The sequence below is a fragment of the Rousettus aegyptiacus genome, unplaced genomic scaffold, assembly GCF_014176215.1.
Source record: "Rousettus aegyptiacus isolate mRouAeg1 unplaced genomic scaffold, mRouAeg1.p scaffold_m13_p_17, whole genome shotgun sequence".
NCBI classification, from domain to species: Eukaryota; Metazoa; Chordata; class Mammalia; order Chiroptera; family Pteropodidae; genus Rousettus; species Rousettus aegyptiacus.
Genome location: NW_023416292.1, coordinates 18,615,609 through 18,635,155, shown reverse-complemented (window position 1 = coordinate 18,635,155; position 19,547 = coordinate 18,615,609). Strand labels below are relative to the sequence as shown.

The following is a 19,547-nucleotide window of genomic DNA, read 5'->3' as shown; positions in this document are numbered from 1 at the left end:
CTCAATTAAATCTTGATTATACCCTAAGCTTAAAATTAATCAAACCAGTTAGAGAATACATAAATTGGTATTCTTTGGTGTATATCCAACAGAATTTGGAAGTGTGAATGCAGGTGTTGGGGCATCCGAGTGGCTGCCAGTGACTTCATTCGCAGGGGCACCACGCTCTGGGAGAAAAGCTCAGTGATCTGTAGAAGAGAAAACCGACAGTAGCGACTGAGAGCAGGAAGCAAGGTGGTTGCGATGTGAAAGGCGTGAGAAGAGTGAGACCTCAGTCTGCATATGCAGAGGCTTCATTTGACGTGTCGGTGTGCGGACCTGGTCAGGTCACAAGCCCTTCTGCTATTTTCAAAGCAGCCACGGCAGCGTCTCCGTCCCTGACTGGCTGGCAGTGCATGGCTTTCGGTATCACCATGTGTGGAAATGTTACAGAAGATTTTCTTGCTTACTCCTAAATCGATAGTGGGTTTTTAAAGCGTTATCTAGTGTTCAAAATACACTATTACTAGCACTGTTACATAGCACTCACTTTGATCGTTGGTTATGCTTCATACCTGAAAAGTGAAAGGGAAATTTTTCCTTTTTGGCTGTATTAATTTTTTGACTAGTTGAGTTTTGCCAAGTATTACTTCTTATTTTGTAATAAAATGATTCAGGACGAATAATACTGTGTACATTTCAAAATGGGCCTCTTTACAATTCCCTGACAAGAAGTCGAGCTCTAATTTCAAGCCTCGTGGAAGCTTAGTTGGGAAGAGAGTTTTGGCTCAGGGTTTTACGTTTGTCAAATCCCTCTTTTCTCGGGGATATGCCCTGGTGCTTGCTGTGTGAACCAGAATGAAGTGGAGTACAGTTATTGAATTAGCATAAGCACACCGCGCTGTTTGGACTGAGTGACGTGGGCCTGCGCTGCCAGAAAGAAATGATTTCTTTGATCTGATCCTAATTTTGGGGAATACAGTCATATATCTACATTAAAAAATACATAACGTGCCATTACTAGAAGGCAATTTGGTCCTTTGTAGAGTGATTCAGAGACGTGCCTGTTTTGATGGGAGATTCCGGTTCAGTTCTTAGTTCATGCTTGTTGGCTTGTAGCAAAAACCATATAATGAGAAATTCAAGTGTTAAGTACTGTAGCCTTTGGCGTGAGTTATTGACAGGTACCTTTCCTTATGTTATTTTCTTGAAGAAAAGGTTTCCAAGCCAAGGACCCATCTGGGGCTCTTTTCTTCTTATAAAACAATTTTCTTTTATGATTTGGCCTCACTTAAGTAGATAGATGGTAGAGTTTGAACTGTTTATTATTTTCGGGCTGCGATGATTGGATGTTAGACCATTCTGAGGGGCTTTTACTGATTTTACCTAGCACTTATTTTTGCCTGCATTTTAGCAAGTTATAGTTTTATTCAGAGAGAGGCTCAAGCCACTGACTTCAGCTTGCCTAGATGTTAGTTTGATTTGCATTTTTTATTCTCTTATGTAAGTCAGTGTGTCTTTGGAATCTTTTAACAAAATCAAGATTTTTAGATGTCCTAATAATTTTTCTTAATAAATATCATTCTTCTCCATCCTAAAGGTGAAAGAAAGTTAGTATAAAGAGAACTCTCCTTTAGGAAAACAGGGTACGGTTATACAAAAATGCTTTCATCGTTCTCTGATAGTTACTTCAAGTGACAGATGATGAAGAGCTATTGACATTTCGGCTGCTTTGGAGAGTGAGTAACTGGAAGCTTCTATTTGTCTCTCAGATGTTAGACTGGAACTTGTAATTAGGACAGAATTTTTAAGATCTGTCGTTGCTGGCTTCTGCTGGCACCCAGTAGAGGGAGGTCGCACTATAGAAGTATGTATGTAATACTGTTATCTTTTCAACATCAGATATTAAGATGTCTTGGAGCTAATTTTTTAATGAACTTTTAAATTTGAAATAACTGTGGACTCACAGGAAGTTACAAAATAGTATAGGTACTCCAGGTACATTTGAGCCAGCTTCCCCCACTGGTAAGCCCTGACTAAACTGTAGTACACCGTGCAGACTGGGAAATTCACACTGGCGCCCCCTATGGGCCTCTGTGGGAGCTCTTTCTGAACTCCTTTGTCAATCTTAGTATATTTCTATAACGTGTCTGGAGAAAGATCATTAGGATAGTTATGGATAATAGGGGCAGCCAAGTCTTTGCTGAGGAAGGTTTCAGGTTGTTCAAATGTAGAAGTAATTTTTTAATCGGAATATATTTGACTTATAACCGAGTAAATTTAAGTGTATAACATTGATTTGGTATATTTCTGCGTTGTAACATGATGGCCACTGTAGTGAGAGTTGGCACCTCTGTCATGTCACGTAATTATTTCTCTCTTGTGATTGGAATAATTCAGATCTGGTCTTTCAGTGAGTTTGATTACAAAGCAGTGCTGTTGTCTCTAGCCACTCCACTGCGTGTTAGGTTTCTGTGGCTCGCTTGCTGCTGGTTGCAAGTCTGGGCGCTTAAACACCATCTCTTCCGCTCCCCGGCTCGCAGCCCCTCGTGACTGCTGTTTCACTCTGTTTTGATGAGTTTGACTTTTTAGTTTCCACCTATAAATGATACCATACGGTATTTGTTTCTCTGTCTGACTTACCTCACTTAGCAGAATGTCTTCGAGGTCCATTGATGTTGTAGCAAATGGCAGGATCTCCTTCTTTATCACAGCTGACTAATATTCTGTTGCATGCGTATATGTGTACGCATATACATGCCCAGGCACACGCATCTTTACGCATTCATCTGCTGGTGGGTGCTTAGGTTGTTTCTGTATCTTGGTTATTGTGAATGATGCTGCAGTGAAGATGGGGAATGCATATATCTCATATCTCTTTGATACCCTTTTCCGTTTCCTGTGAGTATATACCCAGAAGTGGAATTGCTGGATTCCGTGGTAGATCTGTTTTTAAGTTTGTTTTCCATGGTGGCTGAACCAATTTACATTAAGAAAATAATTTCTTATTTATTAGTTTAGGAAGTTGTGATTTCTAACATGGCTGTTAAATAATTAGAAGAGATGGGGTATTTTAATTATATATGCCAGTTTTCAGTTTATTGCTTCTTGGTTCCAAATCTATCCTCTTACTCGATTTGCCTAAGTGGAGCTTTGCGCGTTTCCTCTTTGCAAGCAAGCGCAGTGTTAAATTGTGCCACTAGAGGGTGCTGGAGCGATACTGCCGAGGAAGGGGCTTCTCTTCCTGGCTCCGCTGTCATTGTTGTTTCTTGTTCTTGCTCCGAGATTCTGGGACATCAGAATGGTGTGCTGTGTTCCAGCTGTGCACCCAGTGTGCGCTCTCTCCCTCTTTGGGCTCAGAGTCCTTGTTCTGACTCATGTAGATCTTCCTGTGGCTCTCCAGGCACGAACACCGTGGGCTCCAGACCGCACCCCTGTCTCCCCACTGAGCCGCCTTGGGAGTCCTGATTTCGCGGTTTGCCCGCCCGCCCACCCAGCCTGCTGCCTGCAGCTGGGCGCTTGGTTCCTTTGTGCCCGTGGCCCAGCTTTGCCTGGGGTGCCCACTAAACGTCTTTGTCACCCCTGGGCTTCACATATATCCCTTCCCTGTGAGGTCCGATTCCAGCTTTAGGGAGACGACCCTCCTTTGGAGTTTGCCGTCTTTGGGGCACTGTCCCTTAGCCTGGGGTAGTCTTTAGAATTCTCTTTATAGTTACTCTCCTGTTGCATGTGTAATTCTTTCTAGTAGACATTCCCTGTTCACTTTGCCGTGTGTTCTCTCTTCTAACTGGACCTTGACGGGCAGTATCTTGTGAAATTAACCAACCCCACAGATAAAGTTTCTGACACATTTCTGGGGAAAAAGCCCAGCTGGTTCTTTTACTCCTTTAGCGGACAGTCGTCTAACGGGCGCGGTCACGGCAAGGATAACGGCGCTGCTCAGTGACTTCTGCCACATGTCCGCGTCCATCCCACGCGTTTCGTGCATAGTCTTTTCATACCAAAGCAAGAAACCCTGCAAAGTAAATTATCTTTTCATTCACATTTTCTTTTGGGCGGGGGCAAGCACGTTATTTTTGCCTTGCTAAGAAACATCGCTAATAAAAGGCCTGCCTTTAGTTCTCCAGAGTGTTGTTTCTTTTTCTTTGACAAAAACTCCCAGCTTCAAAGTTTCTGCTTTCAGATCTCACCATCTGCTCGCCTCTGTCATTGTAGTTACCTACATATCCTTGGGGTTCCCATTATTCTTTGAAAATTTTAGCTCCCGGCTCACTGTCACTCTCTAATCATTAGACTTATCTTAATTTTTGACAGTTTCATATCTGTGTGGGTGATTTTTCTATTAATCTAGCTTCTTAGTTTCTTGACCTCTGCTTGTGCAAGATCTTGTTCCCTTCCCTTCCTCAACCAGGATCACACAGAGAACTTATTCTCTTTTCTACCACTGTGCTTGGGAGGTGGCCAGAGTGTAGTGTGTAAAAGACCGCACGGTTTTGGAGTCATAGACAGTGTTATATCTTAACAGGTGTGTGGTTTGGACAAATCACCTGTACTTTCTGAAAAGCAGTTTTATTATGTTATGTGAAGGTTGTTTTGAAATATAAATGTAACAATATAGTACTGTCTGACTTAAAGTTAAGGCATTCGATAAACTGTAGCTGCTATAATTAATATGATAATAATTATTACTATAGTAGTATCACCATCTCATTCTCAGGAGGTTTGATTTAGAATTTTGGGCAGGTCCACTGTTTATTATTTTGTAAATAATGTTGGGCATGTTTCCCTTTTGCTTTGTTAACGTTTTTCACTTAGAGCTAACAGAGAACTTACCATGTCAAGTTGTAATTGCTTGTTTACTCATTTTCCTCCCCTGCTATACTTTAAGCTCCTTGAGAAAATAAGCATGATAGCAATTTGCTTCTACATTATTTATAGAGTTAATAAGAGAAGGTCGAATGCTTCGAATTCCCCAATGAAACACTTAATATTTGCATTAGGTGTTTGTGGCACTAATAATATCTATCTAATTACTGACATGTTATTCCTAATAGACCTTGCTTATCCCCATAGGAAACTTGCTGTGCTTTAATGAAGTATAATTTTGGAAATGACTAATATAGCCTGATAGAAAAAAAAATTATGCAACTTTAGTGCTGGAAGAACCCTTAGAATTTGTGTATTACACCTTTCCCATTTTCTCAACGCGCAAGAGGGGGTTAGGTGCTTTCTCTAAGGTCATACTGCTGGTCAGGGGCAGGATTTTTATTTATAACCCAAAAAAGAGCAGTGCATCAAAGATTATCAAAATAAGATAATATGTGTTGCCATTTAAGGGAATCCTAAACTTCTAAGGCTCCTTTTACAATAGAGTGTAACATAGGAATATTAAGAAAATATAAAATTATACCCATTCGCCATTTACCGGCAAGTGTTAAACAAAATAATGTAAGAGTTTAAATTTATTATTTTTTTGAATTAAATTTATTGAGATGACATTATTTAATAAAATTATATAGGTATCAATTGTACGGTTCAACAATACATCATCTATATGTTGCCGTCTGTGTTCACCACCCAAAGTCAAATCTTCCGTCACCTTATATTTGACCCCCTTTACCCTTATTGACCTCTTCCCTCCCCCCTCCCCTCTGGTAACCACTAGTCCATAGTCCATGTCCATGAGTCTCTGTGTTTGTCCTGTTCGTTTGTTGCTTTTAGGTTTATATCCCACATATAAGTGATATCATGTGGTTTTCAACTTTTTCTGTCTGGCTTATTTCGCATGGTTATCTCGAGGTCTGTCCATGTTGTTGCAAATGGCAGTATTTCATCTCTTTTTATGGCTGAGTAATATTCCATTGTATATATGTACCACAGCTTCTTGATCCAGTTATCTATTGTAGGACACTTCAGTTGCTTCCATGTCCTGGCCACCATGAATAATGCTGCTATGAACATTGGTGTGCAAATATCTTTTTGGATATGAATTTTCACATCTTTGGGGTAAATACCCAGTAGAGGGATTGCTGGATCATATGGTAGATCAATTCTTAGTTTTTGAGGAACCTCCATACTGTTGTCCATATTGGCTATACCAATTTGCATTCCCACCAGCAGTGTGTGAGGGTTCCTTTTTCTCCACATCCTCTCCAACATTATTTCTTGTCCTGTTGATAACAGCTATTCTAACAGGTGTAAGATGGTATCTCATTGTGGTTTTGATTTGCATTTCCCTAATAGCTAGCGAGGTTGAGCATCTTTTCAAATATTTGTTGGCTATTTGAACATCCTCTAGGGAGAAGTGTCTGTTCAGGTCTTCTGCCTATTTTTTGATTGGATTGTTAGTTTTTTGTTTTTTTTTTTTTTGTTGTTACTGAGTTGTATGAGTTCTTTGTATATTTTGGATATTAGGTTCTTATCAGAGGTATTGCTTGCAAACATATTTCCCATTCAGATGGCTGTCTCTTTACCTTGTTGACGGTTTCTTTACTGTGTAGAAGCTTTTTAGTTTGATGTAGTCTCATTGATTTATTTTTGCTTTTACATCCCTTGCTTTTGAGGTCAAATTTATAAAATTCTCTTTAAGGCCAAGGTCCATGAGTTTAATTCCTGTGTTTTCTTCTATGCAATTTTTGTTTCAGGTCTTATGATCAGGTCCTTAATATTTTGAGTTAAGTTTGGTGTTTGGTGATAGACAACAGCCTAGTTTCATTCTTTTGCAGGTGGCTTTCCAGTTTTCCCAGCACCAGTTATTGAAGAGGCTTTCCTTTCTCCACTGTATGTTTTTGGCTCTTTAGTAGAAATTATTTGCCCGTCTAAACATGGGTTTACTTCTGAACTCTCGATTCTGTTCCACTGGCCTGTGTGTCTGTTTTTCTGCCAATACCATGCTGTTTGATTATTGCCACTTTGTAGTATAATTTGGAGTTGGGCAGAGTGATGCCTCCAGCCTTGTTCTTTTTTCTAAGGATGGCTTTGGCAGTTTGGGGTCTTTTGTGCTTTCATACATATGTGATGATTTTTGGTTCTGTTTCTTTAAAAAATGCCGATGGAATTTTGATAAGGATTGCATTCAATCTGTATAATGATTTAGGTAATAAGGTCATTTTAACTATGTTGAGTCTTCCTATACTTGATTGTTTTTGGGTGCCAAAAGGGAGCCTTGAGTGAAGTGTCCTCAGTACTCACAGGAAGTGTATATTGTTTTACTGCTTACTGAGCTCATGTTTGGAAAGAACAAATCACCTTTTCATGGCAGAAAAAGCCAACGCTACCGGAAAAGTAAACCTTTGAAAAGCAACAAGGATCAGATTAAATATTGCCTGTCACTATTTTGAAATTTGGAAAATCTTATATTTAATTGATTTACATTCTTTACTCCTTGTATAAAATGCTCCATAACATATTTTAAACTTTGGAAAGGTGCAATAAAAGCACTCTAGTAAGAAAAAAATCACTCTAGTAAGTGTCAGCGTGCATTATTGGCAGAGGGGCACCGTGTGCAGATCGCATTGCCTCTCGAGTTACAAGACCTGTCTGATAGCCATATGAATTTGAGTACGTTGTTTAACTTCTCTAGACTTTACTTTTCTTCTCTATAAAGCAGAATTAACAACAATATCCTAACAAATATAAAAATATTAGCTCTAGCTGAATTTGGAGCCGTAAGCTCTGAGCCGTTTGCGAATGAATGGTATCGTTGATGGGATTCCTAAGGCTTCTCTGGTGTCAGGAAGCACAGAGTCAAGTAAATGGTTAATAGTATATAGTATGTTGGATAAGATTTTTAATAATGTAATAGCACATTTATAATGTGTTTCATGTAACTTTTTTTTCAAACTGAGGATATAATATTAATAGGCTACTTAGTGAACGTGTCTGGAGGCTCAGAGCAGTTTTTTCTGTTAATTTAGCTTGATATAAAGAAGCACAGTGTCTCATTCTTCTTATTTTTTTAATCTCTTTTTTAATTTAACTGGGTTAGTTGATCTTGACCTATATGTTTGGAACAACTAAGGCAAATAAAATCTCATTTCTTCCTAGAAATTAATTCAATTCTCACTAGTGTATTCTGTTTCAACCAACTGTCTTGTGGCCATTTTTTATCACAGTTTCTGATCACTGCTAATCTTTACATGCAAAAGTAAAGATCTGAGAATGTAGATAACTTAATTCTTTGTGATTTTATTATGTATCTTAATGAGTTCTTATTGTGTTTCTCTAAAAAACTAAAGCTATTTGTAAGTACAGAGCTCAGATTGTATAGTTATTATAAAAAAGGCTTTTTTTCTCACTGGGCTTCTGTATATTCTTGATACCTTATTTCTTCTTTTTCTCCCCCCAATATTTTCAGATGTTTTGGAATGTTATTAAGCCCAGGTCGAAACGTGAAGAACAGTGACATGCATTTACTGGATATGGTAATGATAATCTTAACACCTTAATCAAGTTTAGATGATAGTTATTTTGTATTTTTAAAGTTATTCTCTATTTTAAAATTTTGTCATATTGTCAAAATTGTTTCTAACTTTCAGTTGTATAATAGTAATAATTAAATTTGGAAACCTAAACTTAAAGTTACTTATGAGGGAGAGATTTAAAAAAATTTTCAGCCAACAATTATATGCAAATTGCAAGCAAATAAAAGGATAGCGTTATGACAATGCCCATCAATTTTGGCTTCTTAGGAAGATGTCTTTTCTTTGAGCCCAAAATAACAAGTACATGATTATAACAGGCATATCCAGAGTGAATATGGTGCCTTTTATCTATTTTACTGCACTGTTATTAATTTGAATCCTGCGATGGATGCTTTTGTTTTGTGTAAAGCATTTCCCTTTCTAAATTTCTTCTCCTTGATTATGTCATTAGCAAAGTATATTTACTGGAAGAGTGGTATTTATTTCAGGAATGCCCTTAAAGGTTCATATGTAGTTAAGAGTTGGTATTTGATGTAAAAATAGCAAACCACGTTAACTTTTGAACAGAAAGACCTTCTAATATTGAAGCCAATGAAAATGTTTACTTTGTGATTTAGAGATGATGTAAGAAATATTCATTGTAGAGTAAGTATAAAGTTTTTTACTTATTTAACTAAGGTTTTTATATTTAATGATAACAAGTACTACATATTTACTTCCTTTCAGCTGTGTTTTATAAATGTCAGTTAAGTATCACCAATTATATCATTTTTTTTCTTTGAGTTATTTCATGTTAAACATCCCATTGATTTCCTAGTGGGATTAGAATGGTTCATGCATCCTTTTTGAGGTCCCGGTTGTGTGCCAAGCTTTGTGTGAATTGCTGGGTTTGTAGATAAGGTAAAACATTGCTCCTCTCATCTGTGGGTTCGTAGTCTTGTGATGGAAATACACCCTCTTAAGTGTGTAACTACAGCAGTGGATTAAGTGCTTTCCTAGAGCTGGCGCGGTGAGCCACAGAAATGCAGAGGAAGCCCTGTGTGGATAAGCGAGTCAGGACAGCCAGTTACATGCAGTGTGAAAACAAATGAGCTGTTGTCGCCTCCTCTCTCTTCCTTCCTTCCCTCTTTACAACATGCCAGTGATGCCAGAGGTTCTACTAAGGCAAGCCATAGCACTTCGGAGCCATGAGGAGGTCGTTCAGGGACACTCAACACTTAAAACTCCTAGGTCCTAACAGTCATGGCCTTTCAGAGTTTAAAAGATTAAGATGCATCACTGGCAGCGATTTTTCCATGGAACCTAAGTTCAGGGTGTAGAATCACAGACCTGGCATGAACTTCTGAGGCCTCTTGTTGGCAGCACAGTCCTGCACCTTGAAGAGTTCACTTCGAAATCAAAGCTCCTGGAAGAGAAGTGGGCCGAGCTGTACAGCAAGCAGCTGGCCAAGTGGGCGGGTTTGTATTTGGCGTTCTCAGCAGTTGTGATTTGCTGTTACCCAGTGCTGTTAACCTTCATGCTATCTCGATACATGGTTGTGGGGCTTCAGCTGGACGACACCAGAGCTATTACTGCATAATGAAGACTGGCGGACAGTTCTGGTTATTACAGTTACTTCTCTGTAATCACCTGGTATCAGAGTCCTTATAACTTTGCCTGATTTGTCTGATTTATGCCCCCTGGGGCAAGATGTTATTACCTCTGCTGCTTCTGTCACATGTCCAAACGTGAACGCTTTTGAAAACCAATTTCACCTTCTTACACTTTATTCTGACAAACTTTGGAGAGTTTGAAAACTTTGAAAAGTCTCTCTCTGCCATGTTCTTTGCTTCTCTCCCCTTTTCTCCCTCCCCTTGCCTTTTTCTCTCCCTCTCTGCCCTTCTTTCTGTCTTCCCTACTCTTTCTGCTTTTTCCTTCCTCCCTGCCTCCCAATATTTGCCTTTGTTTTTTGACTACGTGATTATTTAAAGGATTTTTAAATTCCTTTAAAATTTATCTGTGTATTTTTTAGCCTTGAGCAGTTTCCTAATAATCCGCTGTCCTTCATATGTGTTTTACCACCATATAATTTCTGTTATCTTTGCATATCTAACTTCATTTTCTGTGTGGCCCATCATTGCCTTCTTCTGACCAAGACCTTTCAGCTCTGCTTTTAGCTGTCCACTTTTCTTGGTATTTGTTAATTGAAAGAAAGAATTTAATTGGTTTGGCTCACTGCTTAGACTTAGACTCAGGTATAGCACAGTTCTTGTCCATGGGTGGATTGTTTTTTGGGGGGTTAAATGCCTTTTTTTTTTTTTTTACCTGAATGGGGTCTTATTAGAGGGTCGAGAGAGAGGATAGGGGCAGGTGAGAGAGGGAGGGAGAGGTAGGGGATAGAAGGAGAGGTAGAGAGAGAGAATATGAATGTGTGAGTGTCGGAGGTACCGAATGGGTTTCCTGTATTTCATCTAATGCGGTCCTTGCACACAAGCTCTGGAGTCTGATTAGTGAAATATCACCACTGCACTAGAAAAATACACTTAGCAGTCACCTGACTGAGTTTTATAGGGATTCGGGGAAGCATCTGCGTGTGAGGAGAATACTGAGAAAAAGGTGTTTTTCTTTAGTCGTACCCTTTGAGCACTCTGTATTCATAGCATGAGGAAATTGGTACAGAAAGTACTGTGGATACTGTTCCTTTTTGCATGTGCACATGTTGATATTCTGTGTGCTGTTCTCCCCTGAGACAACCTCTGACCTCCCTCTGCTCCCAGCATATGCACGCACGCATGCACACACACACACACACAAGTGTGCACACACACACGTGCGTGGCCTTGCTTTCACTATAGCAGTTGCTGGCTTTGTAAAAGTCTTAAAGAGTGGAGGAAATGAAGAGGAAGGGGCAAAGGAGAGAGGGGAATAAGGAGGGAGTAAGTGTAAGGGTCGAGGGAGATAGTTAATAAGTTTTGCTGTTAATTTAAAACCAGTATTTGTCTCCCAATAATGGTTTATGATTGTAAGAAAGTGTTCAAGTATCTGAGACACACACACACACACACACACACACACATATGAAAAGAATTAACTTTAAAGGAATTAATTGTGAAAAAGTAGTATTTTAAGAATATATATAAAATTAGAACATTAGAAGAAAAATAGTATCTTCTTTTCTTGTGATTAGCTATTAATTCAATTTAACTGTCTTCAGTGAGATCTATCTTATAGTTTTCATAGAAATTGCATATATCCTTATATGTATAAGATTTTGACACAGCCTAAAATCAAATTAAGTTATAACTTCATAGCAACATCATATTTTTGTGATTTAGCATATAAAAGTATTCCTCCTTTATCCTAGAGGTACGTGTCTTTAAACAGAAACTGCTCGAAGAAAAGCTGTGGAAGAATTTAATATTTAAATAAATGTTTTATAAAGTAAAAAAAAAAAAATGAACAAAGAAAATAAATGCCCTTTTAAATTGTAAATCCGAAGTTGACTAAATTGTGTTGCTTAAAGTAAGATACGTTTGTATTTGAGATGGTGGTTTTCTTGATGTATACATTCTCAGCGATTCCTGTCTGAACTTTTATAGGAGTCCATGGGGAAGAGCTGTGATGGGAGAGCTTATGTTATCACCGGCATATGGAACCCCAATGCGCCAATATTTATGGCACTTAATGAAGAAACCCCAAAAGGTGAATTTTCTTAAAAGATTCCTTATTCTTTGCTTAAAATTTTACATTACAGACAATGTTGTTTTGCCATGATTTTTTTAAATAAGTGATTTTTAAAAAATAACTTAATGGAGTTATTTCTATTTAGATTTTCATCTAAATAGATCTATGGAAGAAAACTCCCACTATTCAAAGGAACCCTGCCGTGCAAAGATACATGAATTAATTTTATTAGATTATGTAGAAAGTATTTGTACTTTGTTTCTCATCTGTCATTATAGAGTTGTTTTAGTTGGGGGGAAATGATGGAAGAATATGAAAGAAATGATGAAAGCAAATTCTGAAAGTTTGAATATCTTTGATAAGTATTTTAACTTTTAAAAATTATATTATAGATGACTTTTTATTTCCATGTATTAATTGTTTGTTCCAGTCTTTTGACCTTTGGGATCTTAGGCCCTAGGAATGTGTATTAAGGATTATCATTTGTGACACCTTTTCCCAGTCGTTCCCTTTTCGTTCTGTTTCACATGGCTTAATTTTGAACAGGATTTATAAATGGTATAATAGTCACATTTGTCATTTTACCACTTTATTTTTATTCTTTATCTAGGTATCTGATAATTGCCTATATTTTTTGCCCCTCTGACATCTGCCTTTGAACTAACATTAAAGTTTTACCTCATGACTGGTAATCTTCCACTAAATACTGTCATCCAACCAATAATTTAATTGAAAACTAATGCATCAGTTTTTTGATCTTAGTTTTACATTATTTAGTTTATACCCACAGTAGACTTTTGGTTAATACCAATATGGAAATATATTAATGAAGAACATTAAAATGATAATTATTCTCAAATTTCCTTCAAGAGAGTCTTTACCAATCCCGTAAATTGCATGCATTTGATTACACATGAAGCTGTCTATTTCAAAATGAGGGCTAAAGAGGAAGAAAAATAATGACGATTATATAAAATTGAGCTTCTCATATATTAGGAATGAATAATTTTCACACCCACTGTTTTTTTATTTCTCTAGATAGGCTTGTAATTACCAGCCTATAAACTTCTTTCTTCATTCAGAAAGAAAACACAGAAATGAGAAAAATAAGCCAGTTGATAATTTTGAAAAATAAAATATCAGAATTTCAAAAAATGAGTAATCAAAGTAGTTTTTATCTGTTTTTAATGTAACATAGTTCAGTTTCATTTTGTATTTTAACATACACTTGATCCTCAAATAAAAGATAATATATTTTAAAATCTGTTTGTCCTTTTAATATAAACTTTATATTAAATACTATGCAATAATCTTCTGATAATGTATTTTAAATTCAGAATCATTTCATATGCCACATGAAACTGTTGACCTGATTTCTCAAGTTTCCAAATGGCGTCCTTGATTTTATAAATTATTCAGACGATTCCTGAACTATGGTTTGATTTTTACAGAAGTTGAGGGCCCGAGAGAGAAAATGTCTTGGTTCTTTTCGTTGCACCAGGTCGTACCTCACAGTCTCGGCCTCGCGTTAGCCTCCCTTCCCCCCGCCTGCTCCCCTGAGACCTAAGGCCTTCCAGGCCAAGTACAGAGTCGCGAGAATCCTACTTTCTCTTGAACTGGCAGGTAGAATGCTTGTATTTAGTAAGAATGTAATATAATTTTGGTTGAATTTGATGACATTAATAGAAGTGTAGTTGATGAGTATGAACGTTGTACAATGTTTTTTTTTAAAAAAAACACTATCAAAGTTTTCTTATAATGGTGGGCTTGGTTATGTGATCTTTCCTCTAACTGAGAACCAAAAGTGGTGGGTACAATAAATGAAAAAAAATTTTTTTTAAATAAAGAAGAAATGAAAAGATTTTATGGAATAACCGAGCCACAGATTTAAACATCCCAAATGATTCTGAAGCAGGTTAAATTAAAAAAAAAGAAATCCATATTTCAACCTATCATTGTAATACTGAAGAAAGTTAGTAGACACTGGCCCAGAAGATTCTAGATTCAAATTAAAGAAAGGCTGTGGGCAAGTGAACATTTTAACTAATAACTAAAATTTTGACTGATAACACTATACTCTAGTTGTCTAAAAGCACTTGCCCACCTAGAGGGTATTATGCTAAGTGAAATAAGTCAGACAGAGAGAGAAAAAACCCTGATTTCACTTATATGTGGAATCTAAAGAACAAAATAAATGGACAAACAAAACAAACAGACACATAGATACAGAGAACAAACTGAGGGTTGCCAAATGGGAGAGGGGTTGGGGGCCTGGGTGAAAAAGGGGCAGGGATTAAGAAGTACAGATCGGTGGTTACAAACAGTGAGAGGGATGTAAAGTACAGCATGGGGACCATAGTCAGTAATATTGTAATAACTATGTGTGGTGCCAGGCGGGTACTAGATATGTTGGGGGATTGCTTCGTAAGTTCTATAAATGTCTAACCACTATGCTCTACGTGTGAAACTAATGTAAAGTAACACTAAATATCAAATATGATTGAACTCCACCCTGCCAAAAAAAGCACTTGCGAGGACTCTGATATACATGTACATATGTATGTATGCGCGCACACACACACCTATACACCTACGTATCTATACAGAAACTCACAGAACTATTTCATTAGAGCTTTGATCAGTAATTTTCCTGAGGGTAAATATGTATTAGGGACAATGAGGGTACTGAAAAATCTCCGGGGAATTCCCTTAAAGCATATAGCATTGAAATATTTATTTTAATAACATTTTCTATACAAATCGAATGTAGTGAACGTAGAACATCTTTTTTGATTTGACAGTTTTTTTCCAAGAAAGTCATCAAACATAATTTCTAGTGTCTCTTTTTATAAGATGGAAGAGCAAATCTTTGTAATTCTCCAGAGGTTTTCTGGGAAATCTGAAAGATAGTTTTAGTGTAAAAGACATCCTGAAAATTTTACTTACTTTTTACATTGAGGACCTGATTTGGGGAAGGAAATCAAAGTTGTCAGAGGAGGTTGGGACACTGATTATGATAGGGTCTCGTGTGTTGAGAAACAGCATCACTTGCTTGGAATACTTGGTTACCTATTTAATCAAAGCGACAATAAAACATTTAAATTTAAACGTAGACAGTAACAAGACTAGAAAGAACCTTAGCTTCTTCACAAGTGAGGAAACTCTGTTTTCTTAAATAACCAAGGAATAGTAAAGCCAGCACAAACCACAGACCGTTTCTGCTGCAGATAAACGCGTGTACATGACGGTGGCAGTGGACATGGTGGTCACGGAGGTGGTGGAGCCCGTCCGCTTTCTCCTGGAGACGGTGGTCCGCGTGTACCCCGCCAATGAGCGCTTTTGGTATTTCAGCAGAAAGACTTTCACGGAGACTTTCTTCATGAGGTTGAAACAGGTAGGACCTTTTAGGTCTTTTCATATCAGAGCATATATATATTTTTTCTATCATTCTTCTTAAATTCCAAGATAGTTTTTAAAGTAGCAATAAGAAGCAATAAAATTTCTCTAATCAAAGTATATTTAGAGTATTCAAAAAATCCATATCTAAGTAAGGTAAGTTGGAATAAAAAAAAGCCAGTGTAATAGTTATGTATTTTTTTCTCTAGAAACCTGTAATGCGTATCTGTAAGGTATTAATATACTTAATAGAAATATTGATTTTTTTCTTTTTTTTCCCTCACTTTTTTCCTCCTGCAATGAGTAGTATATTTTTAAAACAAGAGCTAAAATGAACACGTGAGGCATGCGGTAACATAACCTGCAGGGTCTCTTCAGATTCCTTCAACAAGGTGGAGTTGCCTCACCCCAGCTCACCGGACAAGGAGTTAACACATGGCCTGTGGGGTGCGAGGGGCTGCCCGTGCAGCTCAAAGGGGCACGCGAATGCATGTAAATAGGACCGCACCTTTCTGCTGACCCAGTATACTTTCTAGAAATATTGACTGTCTATCTGAAACAACTTTTCTTCCTTTTACATGTAATAATTAAAACCAAAAACACAGAGCACAGAAATATCGTACCTTTATAAAATTACAATGAAACAATTTTCAATTCCTGACTGGTTGTCAAAATTATTTCTACCTATAACATTGTATAAATATGTTGCTCGACTTAACAGTAAGGTTATATAATTATTTTAATATTAAATTATATAACAATCAGGTTATTGAATTATTTTACTATTAAATATAAATAGGGTTTCTGTAACATCCCTAAATGAGGCAGTGTTAGTGGGTGATAGTCGTCATTTTGTTTTGTAGCGAAGGGAGTCATCTGTTCACTGATACTCGTTGGGTGCTTCCTCATAGTCCCTGTCCTTACGATGCATACTGTCTTGTGGACGAGGCAGCCATTAAACAAGTAAATAGGATTAAAAATGTGGAATTACATTGTGGTAAGTGCAGTGAAGGGGAGGGACAGGGTACGAGGAAGATCAAAAATGTGGGAACTTAGCTTAGAGTCTTTGTAGAACTGACGTTAGAGGTGGGGATCCAAGATTGATGGGAGTTAGCAAAGAGGAGGAGGAGAAGACGTACGGGCAGGGAGACAAGCTTGTCCCAAGAATCTTGGGCTGGGAAAGAATTTAAAGATTCCCAGAGCTGGAGCAGGCCAGAGTGGCCGGAATGTACTGACAAACCCTGAGTGTGAGAAGAGGCTGGACACAGTTTAGGGCTTTTTCGGCCATGCTTGGTTGAGTAATTGGAAATTGCCTTAGTTTTTCCCCCTAAAATACTCCAGTTCGGATGTCAGCAGTTTGTAAGGTAAAACGATCTAGTTCCGCGACTTAGTGGAGCTGACGCCTCTTCAGCGCGAGGCCGTCTGTCCTAAGTATGTAGCATCACCTGCTTCTCTGTGCCCTCGGACCTGAGATGCCTGAGGCTTTTCCGATAAAAAAAAATTTGGGGTTCTTCCAAAACGGTCGGTAGCTTCCGTTGTATTGGTTAAATCATACCAGAAGAACCGGACATTTAGAATACCAACGTGCTTCAGACATTTCCTTGGCTTCGGACGTGCTGGAGATCAGATGCGACGAGCCACGGTTCATTTCGGCTCTTTCTAACAAACCATTGAAACACCGTCTTTGAGTGTTTCCTTAAGAATTCTAATATTGCAACACGTGTTTCTGTCTTTCTCAGTCTGAGGGAAAAGGCCACACCAGTGCTGGAGATGCCATCTATGAGGTGGTGAGCCTGCAGCGAGAGTCTGAGAAAGAGGAACCAGTCACCCCTATTAGTGGCGGGGGTCCGATGTCACCCCAGGAGGATGAAGCGGAAGAGGGTAAGACCGGCATGAGTTCCGTTCCCTCTGTACAGCTGCTTTACTTCCGTGTGTGTGTGTGCGCGCACGTGCAGGGGGTGGAGGGTGGGTGACATTCCTAGTCTTTGCCACTCCAAGGCTATATTCTGCTAGACACAGAAGAAAATTTGGTTCAGCTAGTTTCTTGGTCGCATAGGCCCCCGTGCCACTTACGCAACCGTTTAAATTTGACAGCCTTGCTTGGCTGTTTTGCTTCCTACTTTATTTGAAGTATTTTTGAAGTGTTCGGTAAGAAGTTTCAAATTCTCTCAAGTGTTATTAGAATTTCAGCGATATGTTATGTCCTGCTTCTCATTCGACATTATTCACTTCCGACTTTTCTGTTGTTGACTTATCACCACTTATTTTTTGAAAGAGCGTGATACCTGCTCTGTTTACTACGCGGATGCCGCCGAGAGGTGCCAGCCAGCCTTGTGAGAGTCACACTGCGTTTGGCTCTGTGCTCAGTTCCCTTTTTATAGAAACTACAGCTAAGTGACAGGTCTTTAGGTTAAGCCCTTATATTATCTGCTAATAAGGAAAGGTTTATTTAAAGTAAATTTCGGAATTTATATCATCTTTGAAGAAAGCATCTTAAAATTCTTTCTCCGAATGAAACCATTCCGTTCTTGGATTGCCACAAAAGTCATAATTGTTTTTAGCTAATGTTTGTTAGTGCTTATTATGTGCTAGACATTCTAAGTGTTTCATTAAAAAACTTATGAAGGTATAATTTACATACAATGGAATGTACCTGTTTTAAGTGTATATAGTTCATTGAATTTTGACAAATGCTATATTACCAACAGACGTAAGAATTTCCATGACAACAAAAACTTCCCTCATACTGTTACAGTCCATCCCTTCCCCTCACCTGTGGTCCCTGGCAGGTACTGATCTGTTTTCCATCGTCATGTTTTTCCTTTTCTTCAACTTCGTATAAAAGGAATCCTGTAGTACACAGTTTTTTGTATGTGGCATCTTTCACATAGCCCAATACTTTTGAGATTTATCTATGCTGTATCAATATGGCAGTTCCTTTTTATTACTGAGTAGTAATCCATTGTAAAGGTTGTAATCTATTGGAAATCTTTCAGTATCACAATCCGTGTTGTCACCAGCCCTTTCTTCCATGTGTGACTCTACTAAATTCTGTAGTAGACTTCCAAGAACACTGTCGTAATCATCCTAGCCAACACGAAGAGGAAAACAGGTCACAGGCAGGAGAATTTTGGGCCAGATCGAAAGTTCTGTGCACATTCTTTTCTGCTCAACAAGAACCACGGGGGTGGCTGGGGAATGCAATTGTGCTCAGGAAGAAGAATAAACAGGTGTGAGAAGCATCCATCAGAAAGTTATTAATGCAAGATTTCAGGTGTTGCAAAAATGCCGGTCTTTTTAGAGATGAGAATGAGAACAGGGAAAGAAAATAATAGAATGACAGTTGCTTCTCAACAAGTATGCATTACATAATTTAGTATCACGTAATTATGCCTCATTCTAATTTGGTAAATGAAAATGCCTCACTTCTAATAACTTAAAAGGATAACTAACATGGACTAAGTATCTGCATTCTGAAATATAATGTAATAGATATTTAATAGACCTACTCTCATATTGTACATTAACTCTGAGAAATAACTATTATCTTTAATCTCATATGAGGAAATAGACTAAAATTTTTCAAGTAGATAATTCGAGATTATTAGGCTAAAAAGTATAATATACAGAATTCAAACCTATGTCAATCTCACTTTAAAGGCTGGGAATTTTTTTTACACATAAAATCAAAGCGTTATCTTTTAAACCACTGAATTGTTATAACTCTACTCCTAATTGCTTAAAAGGTAGTATTTTTAGTACTTTGCAGACAACATATTCTAGATCTCACATATTTTAGATCACATTATAGATCTGTCTAGAATTATAGACTTTGGATCGAAGGATATAAAGCAATATAATATGAACATATAACATGAGACCAAACAGTGTTGTTTTATGAGGAAGCATTTTTTTTGGGGGGAAGCATTTTTGAAGGCATTAAAAAAGAACTTTAGATATAGAATATTTAAAATTTGTCAGCCAAAAGCCACACATACTTCTTGAAAGGCTAGGTTGTAGAAAAATCTATTGGAAGCCAAAATATTCTTTTCAAAATATTCTCTTCAGACACACAAGCATACCTTG

General features: G+C 37.8%; 1 protein-coding gene across 8 annotated transcripts in view; it reads left to right on the top strand.

Annotated features, from left to right (window-relative positions):
* Positions 1-19,547, top strand: part of RABGAP1L (RAB GTPase activating protein 1 like) — a 376,617-nt gene that overhangs the window by 54,050 nt on the left and 303,020 nt on the right. For 7 of the 8 annotated variants that reach the window (XM_036234594.1, XM_036234592.1, XM_036234593.1 and 4 more), the window contains exons 8-11: positions 8,336-8,402; positions 11,981-12,083; positions 15,293-15,459; positions 17,201-17,342. In XM_036234594.1, the coding sequence (XP_036090487.1) occupies positions 8,336-8,402; positions 11,981-12,083; positions 15,293-15,459; positions 17,201-17,342 (479 nt within the window). The remainder of the gene's footprint in view (positions 1-8,335; positions 8,403-11,980; positions 12,084-15,292; positions 15,460-17,200; positions 17,343-19,547) is intronic. The other variant, XM_036234598.1, reaches the window with a different exon arrangement.